Genomic DNA, 25,332 nt, shown 5'->3' on the forward strand with positions numbered 1-25,332 from the left:
TTGAGCAGCCTGGACACAAACTGGTGCCCATATGGGATACCAATGCTGCAGGCAGAACAACAGCTCACTTAACCACCCTGCCAGCCCACTGGTCTAGTCTTTAGGCTTATTAGAAGGAAAGGAAATCCTGTTGAAGCAGTTCAGTATGTGCTTCAGTTTTCTGTGGTAATGGGTAATTTGACACTTTTCCCCTTAGGCTAAGAAGATTAAAGCCAAAAAGCTGACTAGAGTGGCCAGCATAGACGGGAGGCTGCAGCCATTGGCAGCCTGACAGGCCAGGCACTTAGTGCTGGACTGTCTTTTGTAGCATTACCAACCTTGGTTTTATAAGAGCTGCACTTTGCCCAAGCTGTATCCCTAACTGCCTTTGTGACCCTGATGTCCTGTTTGTAAGGCAAATGATGGCCACTAGCCTGCAATTCTCTAAACATACTGAGCAGCAGCTGGAGCCTTGTCAGAACTCTGGCTGGATCCTTGGGAGGCCACAGCATCTTGGCAGGTTTGCCAACCCTAAAATGTCCCATCTACATCCTTACAGAGAACCTCCTGTCGTCCAGTTCACTACCCAGTGCCGACAGAGACGCCTCTCCCACTAGAAACCCCAAACTGTCAACGCTACAGCGGCCCTCATGCTCCACCCCTCTGTCCCAGGCCAGCCGTTACACCAAAGAACAGGATTACCGACCTAAAGCCACAGGCAGAAAAACCCCCACCCTGGCATCACCAGTTCCAGGCGCTCCTTTCCTCCGCCCTGTCCATCAAGTCCCCCTTGTCCCCCACGTCCCTATTGTCCGACCTGCTCATCAGCTTCACCCAGGGCTGGTCCAAAGGATGCTGGCCCAAGGAGTACCTCCACAACACCTCCCAAGTCTGCTGCAAGCTGGTGAGTTGCTGGGTCGGTCAGGAGACCTGGGGCAAGGGCTGTGCTGGGGAGGGACTCGCCCTTCGGAGGGATCCTGACATTTGACAGGTGGGCAGAGGGTTCCAGCTAAGAGATTAGGAGTGAGCATTCTGCATTTACTTTCCACATCAAGGGAGCATGAGACAAGCTCCAAACTTCCTAGAAACTTGAAAGACTGCTGCTGAGTCCATTTCTGTCCCATAGGTGTGCTTCCTCCTGGGATGGACCTGACTCATCTGCAGGGCATCTCGGGCCCCATCCTGGGCCAGCCCTTCTACCCTTTACCTGCTGCTAGTCACCCGCTGCTAAACCCGCGGCCCGGGACACCTCTGCATCTGGCCATGATGCAGCAGCAGCTGCAGCGCTCAGGTAGGTGGGCCTGAGGCATTTAGGATGCTTTCAGTGGAGATAAACTACTAACCCTAACTACCCGAGAGAAGTCCTTGGGAGAGGAGGCAGAGCAGCCAGCAGGCCTGCCCAGGACAGCTGACCTCTCACCAGCCAGCACTACTGCCCCTCGGTACGCAGCCTCCCAAGGTCTCATCATGTTTTAAAGTAGTTTTCTCATAGTCCTCGGGAGAAGAGGACTGCTTTTTGGAGCCCAGTGGGGAGCCCCTTCCATCCTCCTGCTCAGGTGATGCCCTGTTGTGTCTCCACAGTTCTGCATCCTCCAGGCTCTGGTTCCCAGGCAGCAGCTGTCACCGCCCAGACGACCCCTCAGAGTGTGCCCAGCCGCTCCAGCCTGCCCCACACCCACCCCCCACTGGAGACCCGCCCCACCCAAAGGAGCAACTCCCCCGTGGGCCTCGCCAAATGGTTTGGTTCCGATGTGCTCCAGCAGCCCCTGCCCTCCATGCCCACCAAGGTCATCAGCGTGGACGAGCTGGAGTACCGGCAGTGAGCAGCATTCCCCATGCCTGCACTCAGGCACACCCTGTTGGGACATGGCTGCCTCGACTCGGGTTGGTTCAGGGGTTTTTTTTTTTTACTTTGGAGCACTTTGTGCAAAGCTGCAGGGGGGCACGCACCGTGTGGTCTGCACTGACAGATGGATCTCACCCCATCGAGTGGGGCCTGCGTGACTGAGCACAGGGTGCACTGTTGTTGATCCTGGAAAGTCTTTCTTTTGTAAAATATGTGAATGAAGTGTTGGTGTCTTCACCAAGAGGTGGCACCTAAGGGTTTGAGGAAATTAATGTATAGACCCTTATGTACAGACCTGTGTATAAACTTGTATATACATATAGGATAGCTTTTTTGAACTTATACAGCTGTACATAAAAGTAGCTGATATTAGTTAAGCCTGTGTCAACAGTTTGGATTTTTTTCACTTGTACATTTGGGACTTTTTTCTTTTGGTTGATTAAAGTTGCATATGCAAGTGTGTGGATGAAATGAGTGGCACTGCTCTGTTTATCTCCCCTGGACTGAGCCCTGACGGCTGAGCAGCAGCAGCTGCACCCCTGCACACCACCACCCCCACCCCCCTCCCCGCGGCCAACTCCCCACTCAGGCCATGCCTGCCTTACCTGCCTTCTTGTGCTCTGATTCTGTCATTCCTGCTTTTCTCTGAGGTTAGAAACTGGTGGTACAAAAATGAACAAATGTAGGTTCCAAGCAAAAGGAAGACAGCCAAAAGGAAATAAGGCTGTGCTGCCAGATGTTAAGTTTCTGGTTTTTATTTGGAAAGCTCTTTGATCCGCTGGTTCACTCCCCAAATGGCTGTGATGCCAGAGGTGAGCTGAGCTGAGGCCTGCAGCCTCTTCAGGACCCCATGTGGGTGCAGGGGCCCAAGGACTTCAGCCATCCTCCACTGCCCTCCCAGGCATAAGCAGGGCGTATAGAGCTGTCAGGACTCAAACCAGCACCATATAGAATCCTGGCACCACAGGTGGCGCTTTATTGTGCTATACCACAGCACCCCAGATACACAGGTTTTGATGAAATTTGTTCTACACCACAGATTGAAGGAAGGGAAAGAAAGGCAAAATGCGTAGTTACAATCGAGAGCTAACAGCCAAATGCAAGGTGAGTGCAGAGAAGAAATGTTTTCACCATTTTAGGGTTTCTGGAAGGCAACAGCTGAACTCAAACAGGACTGAAGGGTATATGAAGCAAGAATCAAGGGTCCAGCACAGTAACCTAGCAACTAAAGTCCTCGCCTTGCATGCGCTGGAATCCCATATGGGCACCGGTTCTAATCCTGACAGCCCCACTTCCCATCCAGCTCCCTGCTTGTGGCCTGGGAAAGCAGTTGAGGACAGCCCAAAGCCTTGGCGACCATGCACTCGCATGGGAGACCCAGAAGAGGCTCCTGGTTCCTGGCTTCAGATCAGCTTACCTCTGGTCATTGCAGCCACTTAGAGTGAATCAGCAGACAGAAGATCCTGCTATCTCTCCTCCTCTTTATGTCTGACATTCCAATAAAAAAAAAAGTAAATCTTAAAAAAGTTAATAAGGACCCATCTCAGCATCCTTGAGTGCCAGTTGGAATGCTGGCTGCTGTTCCACTTCTGATCCAAATCCCTAATGTACAGAGCATGGCTTCAAGTATTTAAGTCCTTGCACCCATGGGAGACCTTGATGGAACCCTGGCTTATACCTGGCCCAGCCCCTGCCATCACAACCATCTCAGGAGGGAACCATAGGATGAAAGATAGACAGACAGCTAAGAACCTCATGGAAAACTGGTAAGGAAGCAGCTGAACTTCCAGAGGAAGTGCTTAAGAGATAAGTAGTAATCCGGAAGAAGCAGGTGTAATACAGAGTGAAGCCTGGCCCTACTCTAGGGAATACCCATGTTACAGGGGCTGGCACTGCGACATAGCAGGTCACACCTCCACCTCTGGCACCAGTATCCCTTATGGGTGCCAGTTCAAGTCCCAGCAGCAAAAGTAGTCAATGTGCTTAGGCCCTGCACCCACATGGAAGACCCAGAAGAAGCTCATGGCTTGGGAACGGCTCAGCTCCAGCCTTTGCAGCCATTTGGGCAATGAACTAACAGATGGAAGATCTCTGTGTCTCTTCTCTGTAAAGCTGCCTTAGACGTTATGCTGCTAAGAGGGAAGTCAAAACCCCTGAAGAATTTCAGGGATAAACTCCTAAAGAGTCATGACACGACAAGTCAATCTGCCCTGTGTGGTGCCTGCTTCTCATACCTGAGTGCTGACTGATGTCCTGGGCTCCTTCTGACCCAATCTCATCAGTTCACCCGGGAAGGCAGCCAATGATGGCCCCAAACATTTGGGCCTCGGCCTCCTACATGGCATTCTGGACTCCTGGCTTTATGCTGTCCAATCTGGCTGCAGAAAGAATATCTGTCTCTAGACATCTGTGTGTCTCCCACCCTGATCCCTCTGCTGTCCAAATGAATCCATTGTTTTAAAGATGAGGACATGCAGGATGGGCAGTTGGTGCCACTTGGGATGTCTGTGTCATAGACTGGGTTCTGGGAAGTGCTCCAGCTTGCTGCTGATACACACCCTAGCAGGCAGTGTGGCAGCTCAGGGAGTGGGGGCCCTGCCACTCACCAAGACCCGAGCTGAGTTCCCAGCTTCCAGCTTCAGCCTGACCAAGCCCAACCACTGGAGGCATAAGCAGAGGGAATCAGATGTGCTCGCTCACTACTAGGTTAAATAGAATTTTTCAAGGCACATCCCAAAGTCTTCGATGAACTAGATGTCGCAGCCTCCTTGCTCCCACATCCTGGCAGGGCTGTTTGTTTACCCAGCAAGCTCTGACTGGACAAACCTACCTGAAAGTCCTGTGGCTTAGAGCCAACGGCCTCCCTATTCCTGTGAAGGGTGGCAGTAGGTTCAAGGTCATGGTCTCTGTCAGGAATACACCCATCACATCAAGTTCTACATTCTGAAAAGTAACTGGGACACCAGGCTTGAAGGGCTCATCTCCTGGGCCTGGGGTCTGTCCACAAAAGGAACAAGGACTGAGGGAGGATGTTTGAGTCATGTTACACCCTGACCTTCACACTCTGCTGGAGACCCTAGCTCCCCTCATCTGCAGACAGAACCAAATGCACAACTGTTCGCTTCCTGATTTTTCTCAGGGACTGTTCTGTCAGCCCTATATACACTCCATGCTCAAAGTGTTCAGAAGAAGTTCAGATTTCTCGCATGCCCATATCCTTGACCCAAGACTTTTGCCAACGAGTGTCACACAATCAGAACAATCCCCTTAAAAGTTCCCTAAAGCACCCTCACAGATAGTACCAACGCCCACACATACAGCCTGCTCAGATCACACCTCCTGCCTCGCCTGCCTTTCCCTTGGTGACGTGGTTGAGGCCAGAACTGTCCAAAGGGGGTTCAGGGTGAAAGGCTGAGCTATGGAAGGGGCTGTTTAGTGGCCCACCTCCTAACATGGTCAGCTCTGTCTTGCTGAGAGACAGCTGCTCTGCGAGAGCCCATGTTCACTGAGTACTTACATGCCACATACTGTGCTAAGCAATTCACAAGTACCATCTCCCTCGGTACTAACAATCACTACACTAGGACAGCATGCTACTATTATCCCCCATGTGACTTAGGAAACTAAGGCTCAGACAGGCTGAGTAACTTCATGGTTCCACTGCTTACTAGAGGCAGATCAGCAATCTAGCCTCCACTGGCCTAAGGAGAGCAATATGCCCTGCCACAACATCCCCCAAGCTTCATAGGGAACAATCAGTTACTTACATCAAGTCCTTTTTCTCCAGTACTCTGTGAGAAAGGACTGAAATCCACTTCCAGTTGAGAGGGTCTCCCACCGGTAACATCAGCTAAAGGGGTGCAGTTGTAGGCTGCTGCCTAGACGCTGGCATCCTGGATGGCACCAGCTGCTCCACTGACAATCCATCTCCCTGCTACTGGCCTGGGAAAAGCAGTGGAAAATATGTCAAGTGTTTAGGCCCCTGTTAACCACATGGAAGACTCAGAAGAATCTCCTGGCTTCTGGCCAGCCCAACCCAGTAATGGCCATCACAGCCACTTGGGGAGTGAACCAGCTGATGGAAGCTCTCTTAATTCTTAATTTTCAAGTAAATAAATCTTCAGAAAATAAACATCCACTAAGATACTGCAAGTCATACTTTCAGTCACTTTACATTCGAGACCAAATTACCAAGTATCCCTCTAGCATGTGCCTCACTGTCCATACTCTTCCTCATTCAGCTCATGCCACAACAAATTCTGCTTATGACACATCAATTGCAAGAGGCCAACAGGCCTGCTAGATCTTTTATGCCGTTCAACATACGAAGTGACACCAGGAGAAGACCAGTGAAGGTAGTTTGGGAGCCTTCACCTCCCTCCCAAGTCCTAATCAATCCAGTGGCAACTCCCAGTGCCACCAGGGGCTGGAACAAGGCGGTGTGCTCGTGGCGAGGGCTGTCGTGGCCATCTCAGTAGATAGGGGAAGGAAAGGTTTCACTTCTTCACAATCTGAATGACATCCTCATCCTCCAACGTATGGTCTTTGCCCACTTTCTGAGGATTGTGCTTCACAGAGAGTCCCCAGACCAGCGCGCTGTACGGGAGGGAAAGAAGAGTAGTCAGTGCCTGGGCCCTGCTCATTGGGCAGCCCAGCTCCAGGAGACATGGAACTGTAAAAGCTGAATGCCCTCTCCCCAGCCCAGGCTGCACTCCAGGCTGCTCTTGGCCAGCACACAAGGTCACAGTGACTTTATAGAACTTCCATGGTTTTCGTCAGTTCATTTAGCAAAGTCAGAGGTAATGGGAAGAGACTAGTTTGAAATTTAAAGGATTTATGAAATCCAAAGCATGGAACTATTACTGAGAAGTATCTTGAAAAATCCAGACTGAGATTGCTTGGTGGCGTTACTGAGCGTCCGTCATACAGCTGGGAAGACCTGTAATTGGTGGGTCTACTGAAGCATCAGTGGGTGCTGACAATATCTCCCATGTGAGGAAAAACCTCCCTCCCATCAGCAAACAGAACTGATAAACCTTCCTGAATTCTTAAAAGATATGATGGTAATTTACATCCACAGGACTCCAAAATGAACAATATGTTCTGTGATGGAAAGCTGTCAGTGAAACACTGACCTGCCACCCACAGCTGAAGATCTATATAACAAGGTGCAAAAAGACAACGTGATGGGGCTGGAAGGCCCCGGGACAAGTAGCGTCCCATGCCTGGATTGCATGCGGCCACTACCATGCGCATCTGGAGCCGGTATCGGGTGGCCAGTACGCCATTTGGCGGTAGGCTCTGCCTACCACCCACAGGCCAAGGAGCTCTGGGATTTGGTTTCTATGATTGCTGCTTAGAAAGCTCCATGATGAACCCTCAGGGCTTTGGGTACATGAATCAACCCTAAAGATTCCCAATGATGTAAATCTCCCCCAATGGACCTCTGCCTAATTTGGCCTCAACCCATGTGTTTTTAAAATTGTATAACCAAATATATTTTCAAAACCTTTTACTACTCAGAAATGGGGCAGGAGAGCAAAGAAACCTTCCATCTCCTGTGAATGTGTGAGGAAGCTGTGTAGTGTAACCTCTCAGGCACATAACAGGTAACTTGTAGACAATAGATTCAAGACAACATTAGACAACAGTAAAACTACAAAGATATATAGGGGGAATCAAGAGTGACCCTGACAACCTATTAACAGGACGTCATGTGCACAGAGCATTGGGGGACCACAGAGTGGAGCAGGTAGACAGGAGGAGGCTTGTATCCCAAACCTGGATTCTCCCGGATCCCCACCAAGGGCTGTCAATACCGGCGCCAAGGACCACATCCCAACTGCCAAAGAGACCACGGGGGACTGAAATGCCTTCGGAGGCCGAGAACTCAGAGGACATCCCCTCCCCTGCCTTTGGACCTACCACACGGGATGGAAGAAGCTGAATCCTTCATCATAGGATCCAAGGCCATCGGAACAACAATCAGGAAACCTAAGCGGTCTTCAGAAACAGAAGAACAGTAAACTCCCTTCAGGACTAGGGAGAGGAGCTATCTCTGGTTCTTACTTAGCTCCAACTTCGGGTCCCCACCCTCTTTGCAATGACCATGAGGGACGCTCCAGAGCACCCCCGCAATACACACACGCACGCGCACACACACACACACACACACACACACTCACAAACTGGAAAGGATAGGCAAAGAACAAGGAAGGCTTGGTCAGCATGGACTCACACACACCTTACTAGGTAGGACACGGGGATTAAGTACTCCTCACCAAGGTATGGAAGATTTCTCTGCACACCCTTCCTAAAACTGTTTTGCACCTCAATTGTTGAAATGTCATTGAAATAGTCACAGGAAGTTGTTAAGACCATGCATCCAATTTTGACAAATCGGTTGCTCAATACTTTGTCAATTTATCCGTTAACGTTATATATTGTTGCTGATGTTATGTTGGGGCTTTTAATTGACCAGGATTCTACTCTGTTGGCTCTGCCTTCGGACCGGGGAGGGTCTCCCCAGGAAGCCGCTGAACTTGACCGGACAATGAGATGCTGGACTCTATGCTTGGTGTATGCTTGCAATGAAGGAATCTCAACTAAACCTGAACTGTGGTTGTGCAACAGGAGGGAGGAACCCACCATGGGGGGGAGGGTTGGGAGAGGGGTGGGGGGAATCCCAGTGCCTATATTGAACTGTGTCACATAATACAATAAAAAAAAAAAAAAAAGACAACGTGGCCAGATTGTCATCACATTACCACTGCACTACTTTGCAATCGCATAGTCCAATTGGAAATCAAGATATCAAGAACAAATACAAATTAAAACACATATCAGGAACAAATATAAATTAATACATTATTAAAGATTTATTTATTTATTTGAAAGGCAGAGATACAAACAGGGGAGAAACAGAAATCTTCCATCCACTGGTTTAATGCCTAAATGGCCGCCAACTGAGCCAGACTTGAGCCCATGGGAGACGGGTCTAAGGACATGGGCCACTACCTGCTGCCCACAGTAGCAGGAAGCTGGGTCAGAAGGAGAGAAGCCTCCACTGAAAACAGTTCCAATGAACATTTTCAAATACTGTAACAAATGAATATATTTAAGTGCAAGGTGATAATTTCACAAATGTAAATAATCAGCCTTTTTGCAAAATAACGCAGTTTTTTTTTTGTTTGTTTGGACAGAAGTAGACCAAATATCACAAGTATTAATTAAAGAAATAAAAGGAAGAAATTCTTTCAAAACTATCAAAAAGAACACCAAAAGGGCCCGGTATGGCAGCCTAGCAACTAAAGGCCTTGCCTTGCATGCACCAGGATCCCATATAAGCACTGTTTCATATCGCAGCAGCTCCACTTCCCATCCAGCTCCCTGCTTGTGGCCTGGGAAAGCAATAGAGGACGGCCCAAAGCCTTGGGACCCTGCACCCACGGGGGAGACCCAGAAGAAGCTCCTGGCTTCCTATTGGCTCAGCTCCAGCCATTGCAACCACTTGGGAAGTAAACCAGAAAACAGAAGAAATTTTGCCTTAGCAAAAAAAAAAAGTTCTGGAAAAAAAAAACCCTTTAAAAATAATAAAATGAAAGCATCAGGGTCATCACAAAAAGTGACAGTCTAATGAACTATCTGTTGGAGACAAGAACTGGAAGGCTAACAACTACAGGCCATGTATGTTCCTGGAACACAGACAAGGAACTGGCAGAAACAGTATAGCATTCAAGTAAGAACTGATAGTAACAGAATATAACGCCACAGAACATTTCCTGTTCTGGATCACTGTAACATTCTAATGAGAGCTATTACTGTTACACAAACTGGAATGATGGGGATAACAGTGAATTCTTGTTTTACTTATTTACTTATTGCCACTTTTCTGTAAACTGAAATGGTTTTTTTAAAAAATCTTAAAAATGTTCAGCCTCTCAAGGAGTTTGTCCAAAGCTTACATTTTGGAGGCTGTGCCCCGTGGAGGTCAGTAGAACCCTGGCAGGGGTTCCTATTTGTGTTTGCTGCACAGATGAACTAGTGGTGGAAATTCGGGGGGCTCTCTAACCCCCAAGAGCCCTGCCTGCTCTGATGACAAGGTGCCACAAGAACCAGCTGGGTCTCAGCCACGCAAGCCCCCCCGCACACAGCTGCCTCCTCCTGGTCTCTGACATAAACCCCAAGACGAACTCACAGTGGACAGCATATCCAGGCACACATGGAAGATATGGCAGCACATCAGAGCCCACAAAGGGCACTAGGTACCATGACAAAGGACAGAACAAATTGATCAGCTACCCTAGCCAAGTGTTAGCAGTGAAAATTTGAGCACACAAAGACTCTAAGTTGGACTGTCAGCCAGTGGATTCTGGAGAAATTTCACCATGTTTGGAGTGGTGAGACTGGCAGCAATTCAGAACTGCTAAACTATGAAACCAAATGGGCAGAGCCCTCAGAGCATGCCCCACACCAGGGACCCAGGGATAAATGGGAGGCTGGATGTGGCTTCTCCTTTTACCTCCCCCCTTCCCCCAAATACAGGAAGGAAAAAAAGAGAATGTGGATACAATGGTCCTACCCACTTTCATATAGCCCTTGACCCTTTGTGCCCAAATCAACTATGTAAAGATCATAAAAAAAAAAAAAAAAAAACACCTCAGTTACTCACAAGGCACAGAAGGCACAAAAGAGCCCCGACACTTACTATTTAAACTCTTTGATGAGATTCTTGTGAATCTTCATGCAGAAATCCTCCACCGTGGTCCTGGAGTACGGCAGCACCACCGGGGACGTGTAATCCGGTAACTGGCCTTTGGGTTTGGTGTAGCTGCAAGAGAGGGAGATGAGGGTTGCACCCACTCAAAATGTGGCACAGGTTGGGCATGAACCAACCCTCCAGCACCTCTGCCATCACCCAGGGTAACTTCCAAACTGAGGAAGCGTGACCTCATATGACTTTGTAGAATGAAACAACTTACTTAAATCGCAAAAGATCTTGTTAACAATTGCCCGAGGATATCATTTTAACAATCAGATTTTCTTCTCCCGGTAACTTGACCCCACACAAGGACTTACATCCTCACTAGTTTCAGATAGTCCCAGATCTTTTCCAACAGGTCATCAAAGTTCCAGCGGTGATGGGCAGAGATGGGGACACAGTGAGGCACCTTGTAGATGATATCCAGTTCCTCAATGGAGATCTGATCAATCTTATTCAAAACGTAGATACAAGGGATGTAAACTCTAAGAAGAAACAGAGGGCACTGGCTTGCAGCTGCTAACAAAACTGTCAGTCTCAGGAGCACCCCCTTCTCCCAGGACCCCCAATCAGGCTCTCAACAGGGAGGGAACGCAGGCCACAAATCAGCAACACCGCTAGAAAAAAACAGCTTTCCTAACTTGGGCCCTTCCAGCACCGTGGCACAGGGGGTTAAGTTACCACTTGCAACAGCAGCTTCCCACATAGATCTCAGGGTCAGTGTGAGTCCTGGTTGCCATGCTCTGCTCAGACACAGCTTCCTGCAAATGCACTTGGGAAGGCAGCGCAAGATGGCCCAACTCGGAAGCCCTGACACCCATGCAAGACTAGGAAGGACTAAAGACTGCCTGGCTCTCAACTTCCGCCTGGTCAAGATCTGGCTTTTGTGGACATTTGGAAAGTAAACTGAGGCCTGTGTTATTGTGCAACCGGTCAAGCCGATGATTTACTTGAAAGGCAAGGTTACAAAGAGAGAGGGAAAGATAAAGATCTTCTATCTGCTGGTTCACTCCCCAAATGGTTGCAATGGCAGAAGCCAGGAGCCAAAACTCCATCCAGGTCTACCATGTGGGTAACAGGATCCAAGACTTCGGTCACCTTCTGCTGCTTTCCCAGGGGCAACAGAACAGAGACTGATGATTAGAGGGTCAGCTAGGATAGGAATCAGCATACATATAGGAGGTGGCTTTACTAGCTATGTCACAAATGCATCCAGCTACCTGCTAGACGATATTTCAAATATCTGGGATGCACCCGGTGCAATCCAGCATCCCATAAGGGCGCCGGTTTGTATCCCAGCTGCTCCACTTGCCTTCCACCTCCCTGCTTGAGGCCTGGGAAGGCAGTTGAGGATTGCCAAGGCCTTGGGACCCTGTACTGGTATGGGAGATCCAGAGGAGGCTCCTGGCTTCAGATCAGCTCAGCTCTGTCCATTGTGGCCACTTGGAGAGTGAACCAGCGGATGGAAGATCTTTCTGTCCTCTCTGTAAATCTCACTTTCCACCAAAAAATTAAGTATATCTTAAAAAAAAAATCCCAACTCTCATTTTCTACACCTATACCCTGGGGCAAGAGAATTTACCTCTCAGAAATTTCTGCAAAGAAATTGTACAGGACAGGGCTTGGTGAGGTAGCCTGGCGGCTGAAGTCCTCACCTTGCACACACCGGGATCCCATATGGGTGCCAGTTCTAATGCTAGCAGCCCGCTTCCCATCCAACTCTCTGCTTATGGCCCAGGGTAGCAGTCAAGGACGGCCCAAGATCAGTGAGCTCACACACCTGTTTCCTTCCACCACGTCGATGAGGTCATCCGCCGTGGCATCACTGCGCAGGGTCACATCGGCGTTGTGGATCTTGTACTCAGCTAGAATGCTCTTCACGGTTTCAGCATCCAGTTCACTCTGTGGACACTGTGTGGGCACAGCAGACAAGCACTGAGCACAGCACAGCAGGACACCCACAGGAAGTTTCCTCCACCCAACACCTAGTCCAGTAGCAAGCTCATTACTCTGGGTGAAGAGTAACAGATTTTTAGCAGGAAATAAACAAAATGTCAAATCTGGGCCCCGTGCAATGGCCTAGCAGCTAAAGTCCTTGTCTTAAACAGGCCGGGATCCCATATGGGCACCAGTTCTAATCCCAGCAGCTCCACTTCCCATCCAGCTCCCTGCTTGTGGCCTGGGAAAGCAGTCAAGGACCAAAGCCTTGGGACCCTAGACCTGTGTGTGAGACCTAAAACAAACTCCTGGCTCCTGGCTTCGGACTGGCTCAGCTCCGTCCATTGCAGTCACTTGGGGAGTGAATCACAGGACAGATCTTCCTCTCTGTCTCTCCTTCTCATATCGGCCTTCCCAAATAAATAAACAAACAGTTTGGCTGTCCTTGACAGTGAACCAGCAAGCAGATGGGAGATCTTTCTCTTCTTTGTTTAGGCTTTAGGCCTCTCAAATACAAATTTAAAAACCTTCATTAAAAAAAAAAGCATCAACATTTCGAAAATATAATCACTCCTATTTAAGACATTTTCTTCATTTGTTTCCAAGATTCCAAACTCTCCCAAAATGTCTTAGTTTTCTGAACCTCTTTTCTATTTATTTATACTTCTTTAGAAACCTCATAAAATTCTAAATGAAAAAACAAACTCACTGTCATCTCTGACTGTTTCCCACATCACATAACCAATCCAGCTATCATCCCTACTAACTAGTCCACTGCTACAACCCTGGGCTAACAATCACCAAGAAGATGATGGCGATAATCTCTTACAAGACTTCCTCTGCATCTGCTCCTCAACTACTGCAGTCTATTTCCAATGCAACAGACAGAATGCTTCCACTTAAAGCCAAATCAAACCATGTTTACACTGTAGGTCACAACCAAGAGCTCCCAAGTTCCTGCAAGTGAAAGCATTTGTGACCCTCTTCTTCACTGTTCCCTGACCTGCTCCACCTCAGGGGCCACTGCCCCTGGACGTTCTTTCTACAAAGATGTACTTGGGTCACACCTTCATGTCAGCTCAGGGAAGGCCTCCCTGCAAGCCCCTGTCCACTCTCCAGCCCCCTTTTCTCCTACTTCACTTTTGTTTATGGAATTATCATTATCTGGTACACTGTATATTTTTCAATTAATTTGGTTTGCTACATTACAAAATTAGAACTTAAAGGCATGAGTTTTTGTCTATTTTGTTTCCTTTTCCATGTCCATTCCTGCCACCACCAAGAACCTAAAACAATGTGTTTGGTCTAAAGCAGATATTCTACCATTCTTAAATGAATGCAAATACAACATATTGGCAAACATCTACTTCATGCAAAACTAAGACTGGTCCATACTCCTGTACACCCACAAAGAGATAAGTCCAAAGAAGGAATGAAGTTGCAAAGGTAAATGTGAAAATAATTCCTATCCGAATCTTAAAATGTTTGTCAGTCAGCACAAAGGCACTGTGTTATCTCAATTACTTCAGGGCAAAGCCAGAGACCTCTCCATGCCGATGCCGATTGGCAGTGGCCTGCCCAGTGTCACCTGTCCAACTCACAGTAGCTGTGAGATTAATGCCTCCTTTGTCCTTCTTCTTGAAGCCAATGTTGGGAGGTTTGCTGTTCAAACGAATGCCAAAGCCTTCCAGCTCGTTTTCAATTATCTTCTTATGCCCCAAGGGTTTCAGGACATCCAGAACGATGAGGATCAAGTTACAGGTTCTGGCCACTGAAGAATAAAAACACACATGTGCATACATACACACAACCGAACATCTTCAAACTAAGTGGAAGGAAGCTATAATTAACCTAAATATTCACATAAGAGTATTCTCCTACACACTTTTAAATTTTGTGTTTATTTAATTTGAAAGGCAGACAGAGACAGTTACAGATGCCCCGATCTGCTGGTTCATTTCTACAACAGCCAGGGGTTTCTTAATTTCTTTTAGGACTGATTTCTTTTTATTGAAATGCACATTTATAGAGAGGAGAAACCGAGATCTTCCATCCACTGGCTCACTCCCCAAATGGCAACAACAGGGAACTGCACCAATCCGAAGCCAGAAGACAGGAGCTTCTTCTAGGTCTCCCAAGCAAGTGCAGGCTCCCAAGGCTTTGAGACATCATCCACTGCTTTCCCAGGCCACGAGCAGGGAACTGGATAGGAAGTGCAACACCTGGGACTCAAATCAGCACTTATACAGGATGTCAGCACCAAAGGTAGAGTTTTAACATACTACACTATGGTGCCAGCCCCATCAGTCAGGGACTCAACGGAGACAGCTATCACAAAAGTAAATGAGCTCCATCCACGTGGAAAAGCTAAATAGCACTTTCCAATTCTAGTTTCAAACCCAGCTCAATCCCTCTGGTTGTAGAATTTGGAATAAACTACAAGATGGAAGCTGTGTCTTTCTGTCTCACAAACCAACTTTAAAAATAAACCAAAAAATGCAGTCCTGTGCCTGAACCTTTTATTCTGAAGTAATGTGACATTTAAGCATGTTGTACGTGTATCTGTAATTAATTTATCTACATAGTTCAGTGGCATTCCACTTCATACATGATTTGTATATCCATTCACTTGATAGATGTTTGAGTTGTTTTCAGTTTTGAAGTATTTTGTATAAACCTTCTATGAACATTTATGAACAAGTCTTTCTACAGATATATATTTTTTCATTTCCCCTGGACAAATACCAATGAAGCTGCTAGGTCACTTGGTAAATTCAGGTCATTACAAACTGCTGAACAATTTCATTACAAACTGCTGAACAATTGTTCAAATGTCTATACTATCTTCTACCTCAATCAGCAGCTGCCACATTGCTCCACAACACTGGCAGCTGTCACTTTTTCCTAATGTTAGCCATCCTAGTATGACAACATCTCCTTGTGGTCACATTTCCCTGATGACATAGAACGCCGAGCCACCTTTTCAGGTGCTTACTGGCCACTCATTTACCTTCTGAGTTCACTCTTAACACCATTTTTAACTAGGCTGCCTTATTAGTGAACTGTAACAATTCTTTATGTATTCCAAAGGTGCCCACAAGTGACATAATGCATGAAGCCATTGCCCATGAGGCAAGCGTCTCATGTTGGTGTCACTTTCAGCTCCAGCTGTTCCATTCCCAGTCCACCTCCCTGCTGATGCACCTGGGAAAGCAGCAGAAAACCACCCAAGTACTTAGGTCCTTGCCAACCATGTGGGAGACCCAGATGGGAACAAACTATCAGGCAAAAGATTTCTCCCTTTTTTCTCTCTCCTTCCTTCCCTAATTCTGCCTTTCAAACAGGCAAATATTTTTAAATTACACATATATTCCATAAACAAATCTGTTGTCAAATCTATATATATATATAGAATATATATATATATAGATATATATAGATTTGTATATATCCCCCACGTTTGTGGCTTGCTTCTTATTTTGTCTTTCAAAGAGCAAGCTTTTAATTTTGAAAGCATGAGAACTATGCGTTCTTTTACAGTTCAGAATTTCAGTATGCCATCTAAGAAACCCTTGTCTATCCTAAAATTTTCAGATGTTCTATCTTGGGGTCCAGTGTGGTGGCCCAGCAACTAAAGTCCTTGCCTTGAAAGCGCCAGGATCCCATATGGGTGCCGGTTCTAATCCTGGCAGCTCCACTTCCCATCCAGCTCCCTGCTTGTGGCCTGGGAAAGCAGTCGAGAACAGCCCAAAGCCTTGGGACCCCGAACCCATGTGGGAAACCTGGAGGTGGTTTCTGGCTCCTGGCTTCAGATCAGCACAACACCGGCCGTTGCAGTCACTTGGGGAGTGAATCATCAGATGGAAGATCTTCCTCTGTGACTCCTCGTCCTCTCTCTATATATATCTGACTTTGCAATAAAAAAATAAATCTTTTTTTTTTAAATTCTATCTGGGGCCCGGCGCGGTGGCACAGTGGTTAAAGTCCTCACCTTGCACGCCCGGGATCCCAGATGGGCGCCGGTTCTATCCCGGCAGCCCCACTTCCCTTCCAGCTCCCTGCCTGTGGCCTGGGAAAGCAGCAGAGGACGGCCCAAAGCCTTGGGACCCTGCACCCGCGTGGGATACATGGAAGAATTTCCAGGATCCCGGCTCTGGATTGGCATAGCATGGGTCGTTGTGCTCACTTGGGGAGTGAATCATTGGACGGAAGATCTTCCTCTCTGTCTATCTGACTTTCCAATAAATAAATAAATCTTTTAAAAAATAACTAAAAAAAAATTGACTGTAAAAATTCAAAGTAAAAAATTTAAAATAATTTGGGTTCAAATAAGGAGTCTCCAGGGAATGAAACAAGGGTATTGTTAGTATTACCAAGTAAGAAAGGCAGAATATAAATTTTCAAGTCACAGGGTGGAAAGATCTCTTCAAACAGCGCAAAGCAAAGCTCATGATGTATATCTTACTCTTCTCTGTTCTGTGTTATTCACATTCATGCTTACAGAAAACTAATGCACACAAAAATGTCAGTAGCAATGTCAGGAGTGTATTTTAGATCTACAAGTTTAAGATATTTTTTTTTTTTAATTAAGGAAAACCAATCACCCAAACATACCTACTGAATATTTATCCCATTCTGACCCAATGTCTTAATAGTAACATAAAAACTAAATACCCAGGGGCCTGGAGCAGTAGCCTAGAGGCTAAAGTCCTCGCCTCACAAGCACAGGGATCCCATATGCATGCAGGTTCTAATTCCAGCAGCCCCACTTCCCACCCAGTTCCCTGCTTGTGCCCTGGGGAGATAATGGATGCCGACCCAAAGCCTTGGGACCCTGCACCCTCGTGGCAGATCCAGAAGAGGCTCCTAGGCCCTGATCAGCTAAGCTCCAGTGGTTGCAGCTACTTTGTGAGTGAACCAGTGAACAGCAGATATTTCTGTCTCTCCTCCTCTCTATAAATGTGACTTTCCAATAAAAATCAATAAATTTTAGGCCCAGCACAGTAGCCTTGTGACTGAAGTCCTCCCTTGCAGCACTGATCTTTGCAGTCACTTGGGGAGTGAACCACTGGACAGAAGATCTTCCTCTCTGTCACTCCTCCTCTCTATTTGCCTTTCCAATAAAAATAAGTAAATCTTTTAAAAATAAATAAATAAATCTTTAAGAAGAGAGAGAGAAAAGGAACCAAGGAGAAAAAGGCCAGGAACCGAGGCAGGCAAGGGCATATCACACCCAAGAGAGGAGCTTAACAATAGCATGACAGACTGCAGAGCAAGCCACCTCGAAGTCTCCACACCTTCCTTTCCTGTCCCCTGCATACCTCTAAGCAGAATACTTGACAAAGCCAGGAAGGCCTTGGCGCCAGAATAGCCACACATAAAAACCTGTTATAGACACAGAATTCTCCTTTCAAGAAAGCCAAAGTACTGCATGCATGTCAATCTACAGCAACAGCCTGAAACATTACTCCAAATTCCTGCACAAAACAGCCCAGCACTGCCCTAGTTAATTTTTTTTAAAATATATTTTATTTGGAAGGCAAGAGATATCTTCCAACCACTGATTCACTGTCTACACAGTCAAAAGAAGGCTGGGTCAGCCTGACAGGAGGGCTCTGGGACTCCCACAGGGGTGCGGGGGCCAAAGCACCTGGCCATCTTCAGCTACTTTTCTAGGCACATTAGCAAAGAGCTAGATTGGAAATGGAGCAGTCGGGATTGAATCGGTGTTCCTATTGGATGCAGAGTCACAGGTGACGGCTTAACCTGCATTCATACAATACTGTCTCATGTTCCTCATTCTTAAATAAGGCAGAATATCAAGGACCACCAGATATCCAAGAACTTTCAGCATGAAGAGGGACTCACACTCAAAACAGATAAGGTAGGAGCAGCAATGTGCCAGCAATGTGGCACAGTGAGTTAATACAAGCACACCACATGACCACTGATTGGAGTCCTGCTGTTCTTCTTCCAAGCCACCTCCCCGCTTAGTGTGTCTAGGAAAGCAGCGGAAGATGGTCCAGGTGCTCGGGGCCCTTCATCCCTGTGAGACTCAGATGTCACTATGGGCTCCTGGCCTCAGCCTGCCACAGCCCAGCAGTTCTGGTCATCTGGGGAGCGACCAATGGATGGAAAGATCTGACTCCCTCTCTCTATGGCTCTTCTGTTCAAATACATAAAAACAAATCTTTCAAAAAATTGTCCTGAGGAGATAAAGGAACTAAAAATGTAATACAGCAAACCAGGTCTGACACACAAGAAAAGACAAGCAGAAAAGACAAGGAAATCTTACATGAAACTTCAAAAGCAAATATACAGGCCTTGCGTGGTGGCCCAGTGACTAAATCCTTGCCTTGCAAATGCTGACATCCCATACGGACATTGGTTCATCCCCAGCAGCTCCACTTCCCATACAGTTCCCTGTTTATGCCTGGGAAAGCAGTTGAAGATGGCCTAAAGCCTTGGATCCTGCACCCAAAGGAGGTTCCTGGTTCCTGATTTCAGACTGGCTCAGCTCTGGCCATTGCGGCCATTTGACCAGCAAACCAGCAAGCAGATGGAAGATCTTTCTCTGTCTCTCCTTACCTCCGTAAATCTGATCCACCTTTCCAATTTAAAAAAAAAAAGAAACCTTAAAATTTTAAGAGAAAAATTGAGTCATTCTACTATGTCAGCATTTAAATAATGTAAACCGTGATAGTTAACTCAAAATCATGAAATAACTTCTTTGAAAGAAGAATTCTTTTTCATAACAAGAAATGAAAAAAATAGCAAAAATTAAGTAATTAAGTAATCACAAGTTGGCAATACATGCAGAGCATTTCAAAGCTCTGAAGGCGGCAGGAGGGATAGCTGAAGGCGCAGTTGACAACAGAGAGCAACACTGGAGGCAATGGGGAGGCGACACAGCAGACCACTAGAATTTATGACTAACCTTTTATAATATTTTGCTCTAAAAAAGAAACAAAGGAAAGGAATAGGCTGACCGTCAGGACACCACAGTTCTAGTTCTGAACCTGGCACCGACAATGCAGCACAACACCACACACAGCATTCCACCTCTCCCATTCTAGGGTCTCCTAGGAGGTCTGGTCCACCGCTGCCTGGGCTATCTCCAAGGGCAACACTGCTACAGAGAAGTCAGGTGAAGCGCTCCCTATCACTGTGACACAATCTCCAGAACCTTCTCCAAAGGGGAAAGCCAGACCACTCCCTCACCTGCAATGACTTGCCGGCCTCTCCCTTTCCCGTCCTTGGCACCTTCAATGATTCCAGGGAGATCCAGCAGCTGAAGATTATGGATGCGGAAGGAGAGGAAAGAGAAAGGCATGGATGAATGTGAACATACCAAACGAAATGTTTTATTTTTCTTCTGCGATCCAAAATGTGAGAGACTCCAATCCAATCTTATTTGTAAGCCAATGGTGAGTATCCCTCTGGTCAGCTGCAGACAAGCCTTTCACACGCAATACCTAAACACCCAAGATCTATGGGACCAGAACCTCAGCATAACTGCAGAGATCCAGACCCAGCCTGCTCCCAGCATCATTATTCCGACATTACACATGTTTGATTCTCCCATTTTGTATTATATTTTGCACTAACTTGAGATTTCCAGAAGAGTCACAAAAACATTACAGTTTCTCATATCACTTTCGTTACATAAACATAATTACCAGGGATAGAGTAACACTGGTACAATAATATTCACTAAACTGCTGATCTATTTGAGCTTTTACCCATTTTTCCAATGATCTCTGTTCTAAAATCCTGTATCTGGAGTAGATATACACACAGTGTATATATTCAAATTTGCACACAATGTATACAAATGTAAACACACACAACATGGGATCACCCTCCTCTTCTGCCACCTCTTACACTTGTTCACACTCCTCAGGGCACTAGGGGCTGTTTTACAAAATGCCTCTCAGCTTAGGTTGGTCTGAAGTTCTTCCACGACTAGACTCAGGTATGAAGTATTTCTGCAAGATGTGATGTTGTGTACATTTCAGTCAGTGCCCTGGGGTTCAGTTACAAATCTGACTGGTGACAGCAACCTCTGCTCATTTGTTAAGATGATGTCTGTGCATTTCTCCACATAAAGCTTGTCTTCTTGTAGTTCACACTTCGGAGGTGGGTATTTGGCAGAGCAGTTAAGACACTGGTTAGGAAACCTGTGCCCCATCTCAGAGCACCTAGATTTAACTCCCGCAACACATTCACTTCCTAAGTTTTCTTGCATGGTACTTACTTTTTACCATAGCAACAGCTGAAAAACTCCGCTTCCATAAGATTTGGATCTGATGTAACTGATCCAGGCTTGTCTCCCCCTGACTTTGGTAGCCCTGGCTACTCTGTTTCCAATTTCTCCAGGTACACCCTGGGATCCAGCAGCTGCTATGAGAAAAAATAAGTACCATGCAAAAGTCAATGCTTGGAAGAAAGGAACAAATGTAGTAATATCCTTTCTGGTTCCAAAGTTGAGGAATGCTGTGGTCCTCAATAGATGACAACGTCCTACTGGCAAGTAACCGTTTCTGCGAAAAACACACTTTATTGTCTGTACCTAACTAACCCATAAAACCACCAGGGGTGGACTTTGGGGTAGAGACACCATAAAAAATTACAGCAATGTTATCATAAAACAATGGCTGAGACACTAAGAGTGCCGTGAAATCAGAAGAAAATGGAAATGGCCAATAAAGATTCAAATGTGCACTCTTATGTACCTTCTCCCACATGCACAGTGAGCTCTCACACAGAAACCTATCTTCTATGTAAGAACATTCTAGCACACTGGCTTCATTAGGTCTCAGAGAGGCCTGGCCTTTTGAAAAATATTTGATTAGGCCTAGTGCAATAACCTAGTAGCTAGAACTTCACCTTACATGTGCCAAGATTCCTGTATGGGTACCATTTAGTGTCCCAACTGCTCCACTTCCCTTCCAGCTCCCTGCGTGTGGCCTGGTAGAGCAGTCAAAGATGGTCCAAGCCCTGGGACCCTGCACCCGCGTGGGAGACCTGGAAGTGGCTCTCGACTCCTGGCTTCGGATCAGCTCAGTTCCAGCCACTGCAGCCACCTGGGAAGTGAACCAGTGTGCAGATCTTTCTGTTTCTCTTTCTCTCTGTAAATCTAACTTTCCAATAAAATAAATCTTAAAAAAAAAATCTGGGCCCAGCACAACAGCCTAATGGTTAAAGTCCTCGCCTTGCATGTGTTGGGATCTCAATATGAGTGCCAGTTCATGTCCCTGCTGCTCCACTTGCCATTCATCTCCCTGCTCTGCTTGTGGCCTGGGAAAGCAGTTGATGTTGGCCTTAAGCCTCGGAACCCTGCAACCATATGGGAGACCCAGAAGAAGTTCCTGGCGCCTGCCTTCAGATCGGCCCAGCTCCAGCCATTATGGCCTCTTGGGGTTTGAACCAGCAGATGAGAGATATTTCTGTCTGTCCTTCTCTTTGTAAATTTGCATTACTAATTTAAAAAAAAAAAAATCTTAAAAAAAATCTGATCATAGTATTTACTTATTAAAATGTTTCTGATCGTTTCTGGTTTTCTATTAGATAAAATCTAATTCCCCCAGCAAGTATACAAGGCCCTGTAAAATCCAGCTCTAACCTATTTTCCACCACTCCAGGCTCTTCTATCTAAATATAATATATTTTTCCTTTTCTTTTTTATGCCTGGTAAAATTCTACTTGAAGACCCACCTCCAATGTCACTTTCTACACAAACCCTTCTGTGTCTTACCACACCTTCTTCCCTCATCTCCCTCTCTTCCTTCCACTTTCACAGGCAGTTACTGCACCCCACTGTATTATTTTTACTTACATGCTGCCAGGCAGTCAGAGTCTGTAGATTAAAGATCACACCTAGGATGAAGTGAGTTCCCAAAGGGCTCTGAAATGAACATGAGAACACACTGTTCCCATTCTTGGCCTGCAGTTCTCACTGCACTCGGACTCACCTGGATCTTGGCACCCTTGTATCTGATGACACCAGGCACAGTGGTGAGAGTAGTGAACTCATAGGCTGCCACCTCAGAATACACCCCTGCCAGGTTACTGAGCAACGTTGACTTGCCCACAGACGGAAAACCCACAAACCCGATCCGAGCATCGCCTGTCTTGGCCACATCAAAACCTAAAACAACAAACATTAAAAAGAGAAGAGTTACAAAAAATTAAAAAAAAAAAAAAAAGAAAAATATAATAATAATAAAAAAAGAGAACAGTTTATTCACAGCCATGTTAAAACTCACTCCAATGTCTCACTTTTCCATTGCCTACCCTCTAGGCCCTACTTCACACACTTTTAATGGCTTAGCTGTAAAGCAGAACTAAAATATACAATGTTCCCTCACAAGAACTCATAACATTCAGGGCAGTAATTAACATAAAAACTGCACTCCTGGGCCCAGCATGGTAGCCTAGCTACTAAAGCCCTCACCTTGCACATGCAGGGATCCCATATGGGCACTTGTTCTAATCCTGGCAGCAAATTTTCCTATTTGTGTTAGATAATATAAATCTGTTTGGATCAGCGCACAACACACTCATACTTCATGTAGACCCTACTCATTTCCTAAGGAACCAGCAGAATCAATTCAAGATTCAGGCTTAGGAAATACAAGACTACTTGGATACAAAAGCAGTAACAAGTTTTAAACCACATGTACGTATTATTTTCACAGAAATTATCACCAAAAATTACAACCAAAGAAAAACACAAACCTTCTCCCGGTCCACCACCTCCTCCACCTTTTGGAGTAATGAGCTCTCGGCGAAGCTTGGCAAGGCGAGCCTTCAGCAACCCAAGATGGTGTGCTGTGGCCTTGTTCTTCTGAGTCCGAGCCATCTGTGAGGGAAGAATCACAGCCCTGCATCACAAGCAGTTCCCACAGGGTACAATTTTCAGAACAGGGCTGGCACGGTGGCTTAACTGACTAATCCTCCATCTCCAAGCTCCAGCCTCCCATATGGGCATTGATTTGTGTCCCGGCTGCTCCACTTCCCATCCAGCTCCCAGCTCTGCCTGTGGCCTGGGAAAGCAGTAGAGGATGGCTCAAGTCCTCAGGACCCTGCACCCACCTAGGAGTCCTGGAAGAAGTTCTTGGCTTCTGGCTTGGAATGGGCTCAGTTCCCAGCCAATGCAGCCACTGCAACCATTTGGGCGTGAACCAACAGATGAAAGATCTCAGTCTCTCCTCTCTCTGTAGATCTCTCTTTCCAATAAAAATGCATAAACTTTTTTTTAAAAGATTTATTTTTATTATTTTTTTATTGGAAAGGTGGATATACAGAGAGGAGTGACAGAGAGGAAGATCCTCCATCCGATGATTCACTCCCCAAGTGAGCGCAACGGCCGATGCTATGCCGATCTGAAGCCAGGAGCCTCTTCCAGGTCTCCCACACGGGTGCAGGGTCCCAAAGCTTTGGGCCGTCCTCGACTGCTTTCCCAGGCCACAGGCAGGGAGCTGGAAGGGAAGAGGGGCTGCCAGGGATAGAACCGGCGCCCATCTGGGATCCCGGGCATGCAAGGCAAGGACCTTAACCACTGCGCCACCGCGCCGGGCCCAAAATGCATAAACTTTAAAAAATTTTTTCTTTCCCTTTTGCCAGCTCTGAAGGTAATTTCCATACCCCATCTAAGGGTAAAAAGGCAAGAATACTTTCTCCACCATTGGCTCATTTCCCTATTACAACAGCCAAAACAACTGAGGCCCAAAGAGCAGCAAGGAGATGCGGATGACCCCAATGAAGCCGCCAGGTCAGCCCAAAGCCCACCTGTTGGTGTCCCTGCTCGTATCTATCATGTCCCCACCTGACTGTCCTTGAATAAGAGCCGGTCATCTCATGCCCCAGAAATCACACGCGACGCAGCTGTCAAGCAACTCCTACCACACAGACCAACTGACTGCAGAAAGCATACCGTGAAAAACAAGGGACAACGAGGAAAAAAATCCTTAACCAGAACATGAACTAGGACAAGATTTAGGTATCGTTCAGAGAAAAGACGACCAAGAAGGGAGGGGGTAAAAATAATAAAAACAAGGGAAAGAAGCCATCTCAAGCTGGTGGGTAGGAACCAAACACAGGGTGAGGCCTGGGGGGCGCGGACCCCCTGGAAGCCCCGTGTGCGAGCGGAGCAGAGGCCAAGGGGCTGTCCGTGGTGTACGAGGGGCGCGGGAGGCGAGCCGCAGCTGAGGGAAATTGAGGAACGCGGGTGTGGACGCCGGCCCGAAACACAAGCGAGGAGGAGGAGGAAGGGAGGAAACGCGCGCGCGAAAACGACGACGAGTCCCGGAGCTCAGGCGAGCCTGCCGAGGACTGTGGAACAGGGAAAGAAGGGACGCTCCCGGGAACCCTGACGGGGGAAGAAAAAAACACAAGGACGCGCTCCGACTCGCCAGCTGCCGCCCGTTATCACCTCAGCTTCGATCTCGGCGATCTTGGCTAGGGTGCTGCTCATGGTGGCGGGTTCGGGCCTCCACACGGCCTCGGTCGACTCTCCTCACACAACCGCCGGCACCGCAGCCGCCACCGCTCGCCTCTCCGGCCAGGGCGCAGGCGCGCGGCGTTCGTATTATAGAATCTCGCGAGAGAATCTCCGCCTTTTTCCGCCCGCCCCCCCACGCACCGCCCCCCGGCCGCCGTGACGTACAGTACGTACGTGGTGTATGTGTGTGTAGGGGGTGGAACCCAGCACGGCCCCGCCCCTCGCTCGGCCCCACCCCTCGCCGTCCCGCGAGCCCGTGCGGGTGTCATAGAGCCCGCGCGGGAGCCGGGGGCCAGAGAGGCC

General features: G+C 47.2%; 2 protein-coding genes across 3 annotated transcripts in view; one reads left to right on the forward strand and one right to left on the reverse strand.

Annotated features, from left to right (window-relative positions):
- Positions 1–2,296, forward strand: part of EIF4ENIF1 (eukaryotic translation initiation factor 4E nuclear import factor 1) — a 43,043-nt gene extending 40,747 nt beyond the window's left edge. For both annotated transcript variants that reach the window (XM_041003479.1, XM_041003480.1), the window contains 3 exons: positions 539–883; positions 1,106–1,270; positions 1,561–2,296. In XM_041003479.1, the coding sequence (XP_040859413.1) occupies positions 539–883; positions 1,106–1,270; positions 1,561–1,802 (752 nt within the window). In that variant the 3' untranslated portion in view covers positions 1,803–2,296. The remainder of the gene's footprint in view (positions 1–538; positions 884–1,105; positions 1,271–1,560) is intronic.
- A 3,809-nt stretch (positions 2,297–6,105) lies between these two features.
- DRG1 (developmentally regulated GTP binding protein 1) lies at positions 6,106–25,079 on the reverse strand. The gene is made up of 9 exons (XM_041003754.1): positions 24,961–25,079; positions 23,265–23,388; positions 22,499–22,674; positions 19,746–19,815; positions 14,126–14,295; positions 12,367–12,497; positions 10,904–11,071; positions 10,533–10,655; positions 6,106–6,421 (listed from the first exon to the last, which is right to left on the reverse strand). The coding sequence occupies exons 1-9, from the start codon at positions 25,000–25,002 to the stop codon at positions 6,322–6,324; spliced, it is 1,104 nt and encodes a 367-aa protein (XP_040859688.1). The 5' UTR covers positions 25,003–25,079; the 3' UTR covers positions 6,106–6,321.
- Between the last annotated feature and the right edge of the window lie 253 nt (positions 25,080–25,332).

The sequence above is a fragment of the Ochotona curzoniae genome, unplaced genomic scaffold, assembly GCF_017591425.1.
Source record: "Ochotona curzoniae isolate NIBS_2020 unplaced genomic scaffold, NIBS_Ocur_1.0 scaffold_274, whole genome shotgun sequence".
NCBI lineage: Eukaryota > Metazoa > Chordata > Mammalia > Lagomorpha > Ochotonidae > Ochotona > Ochotona curzoniae.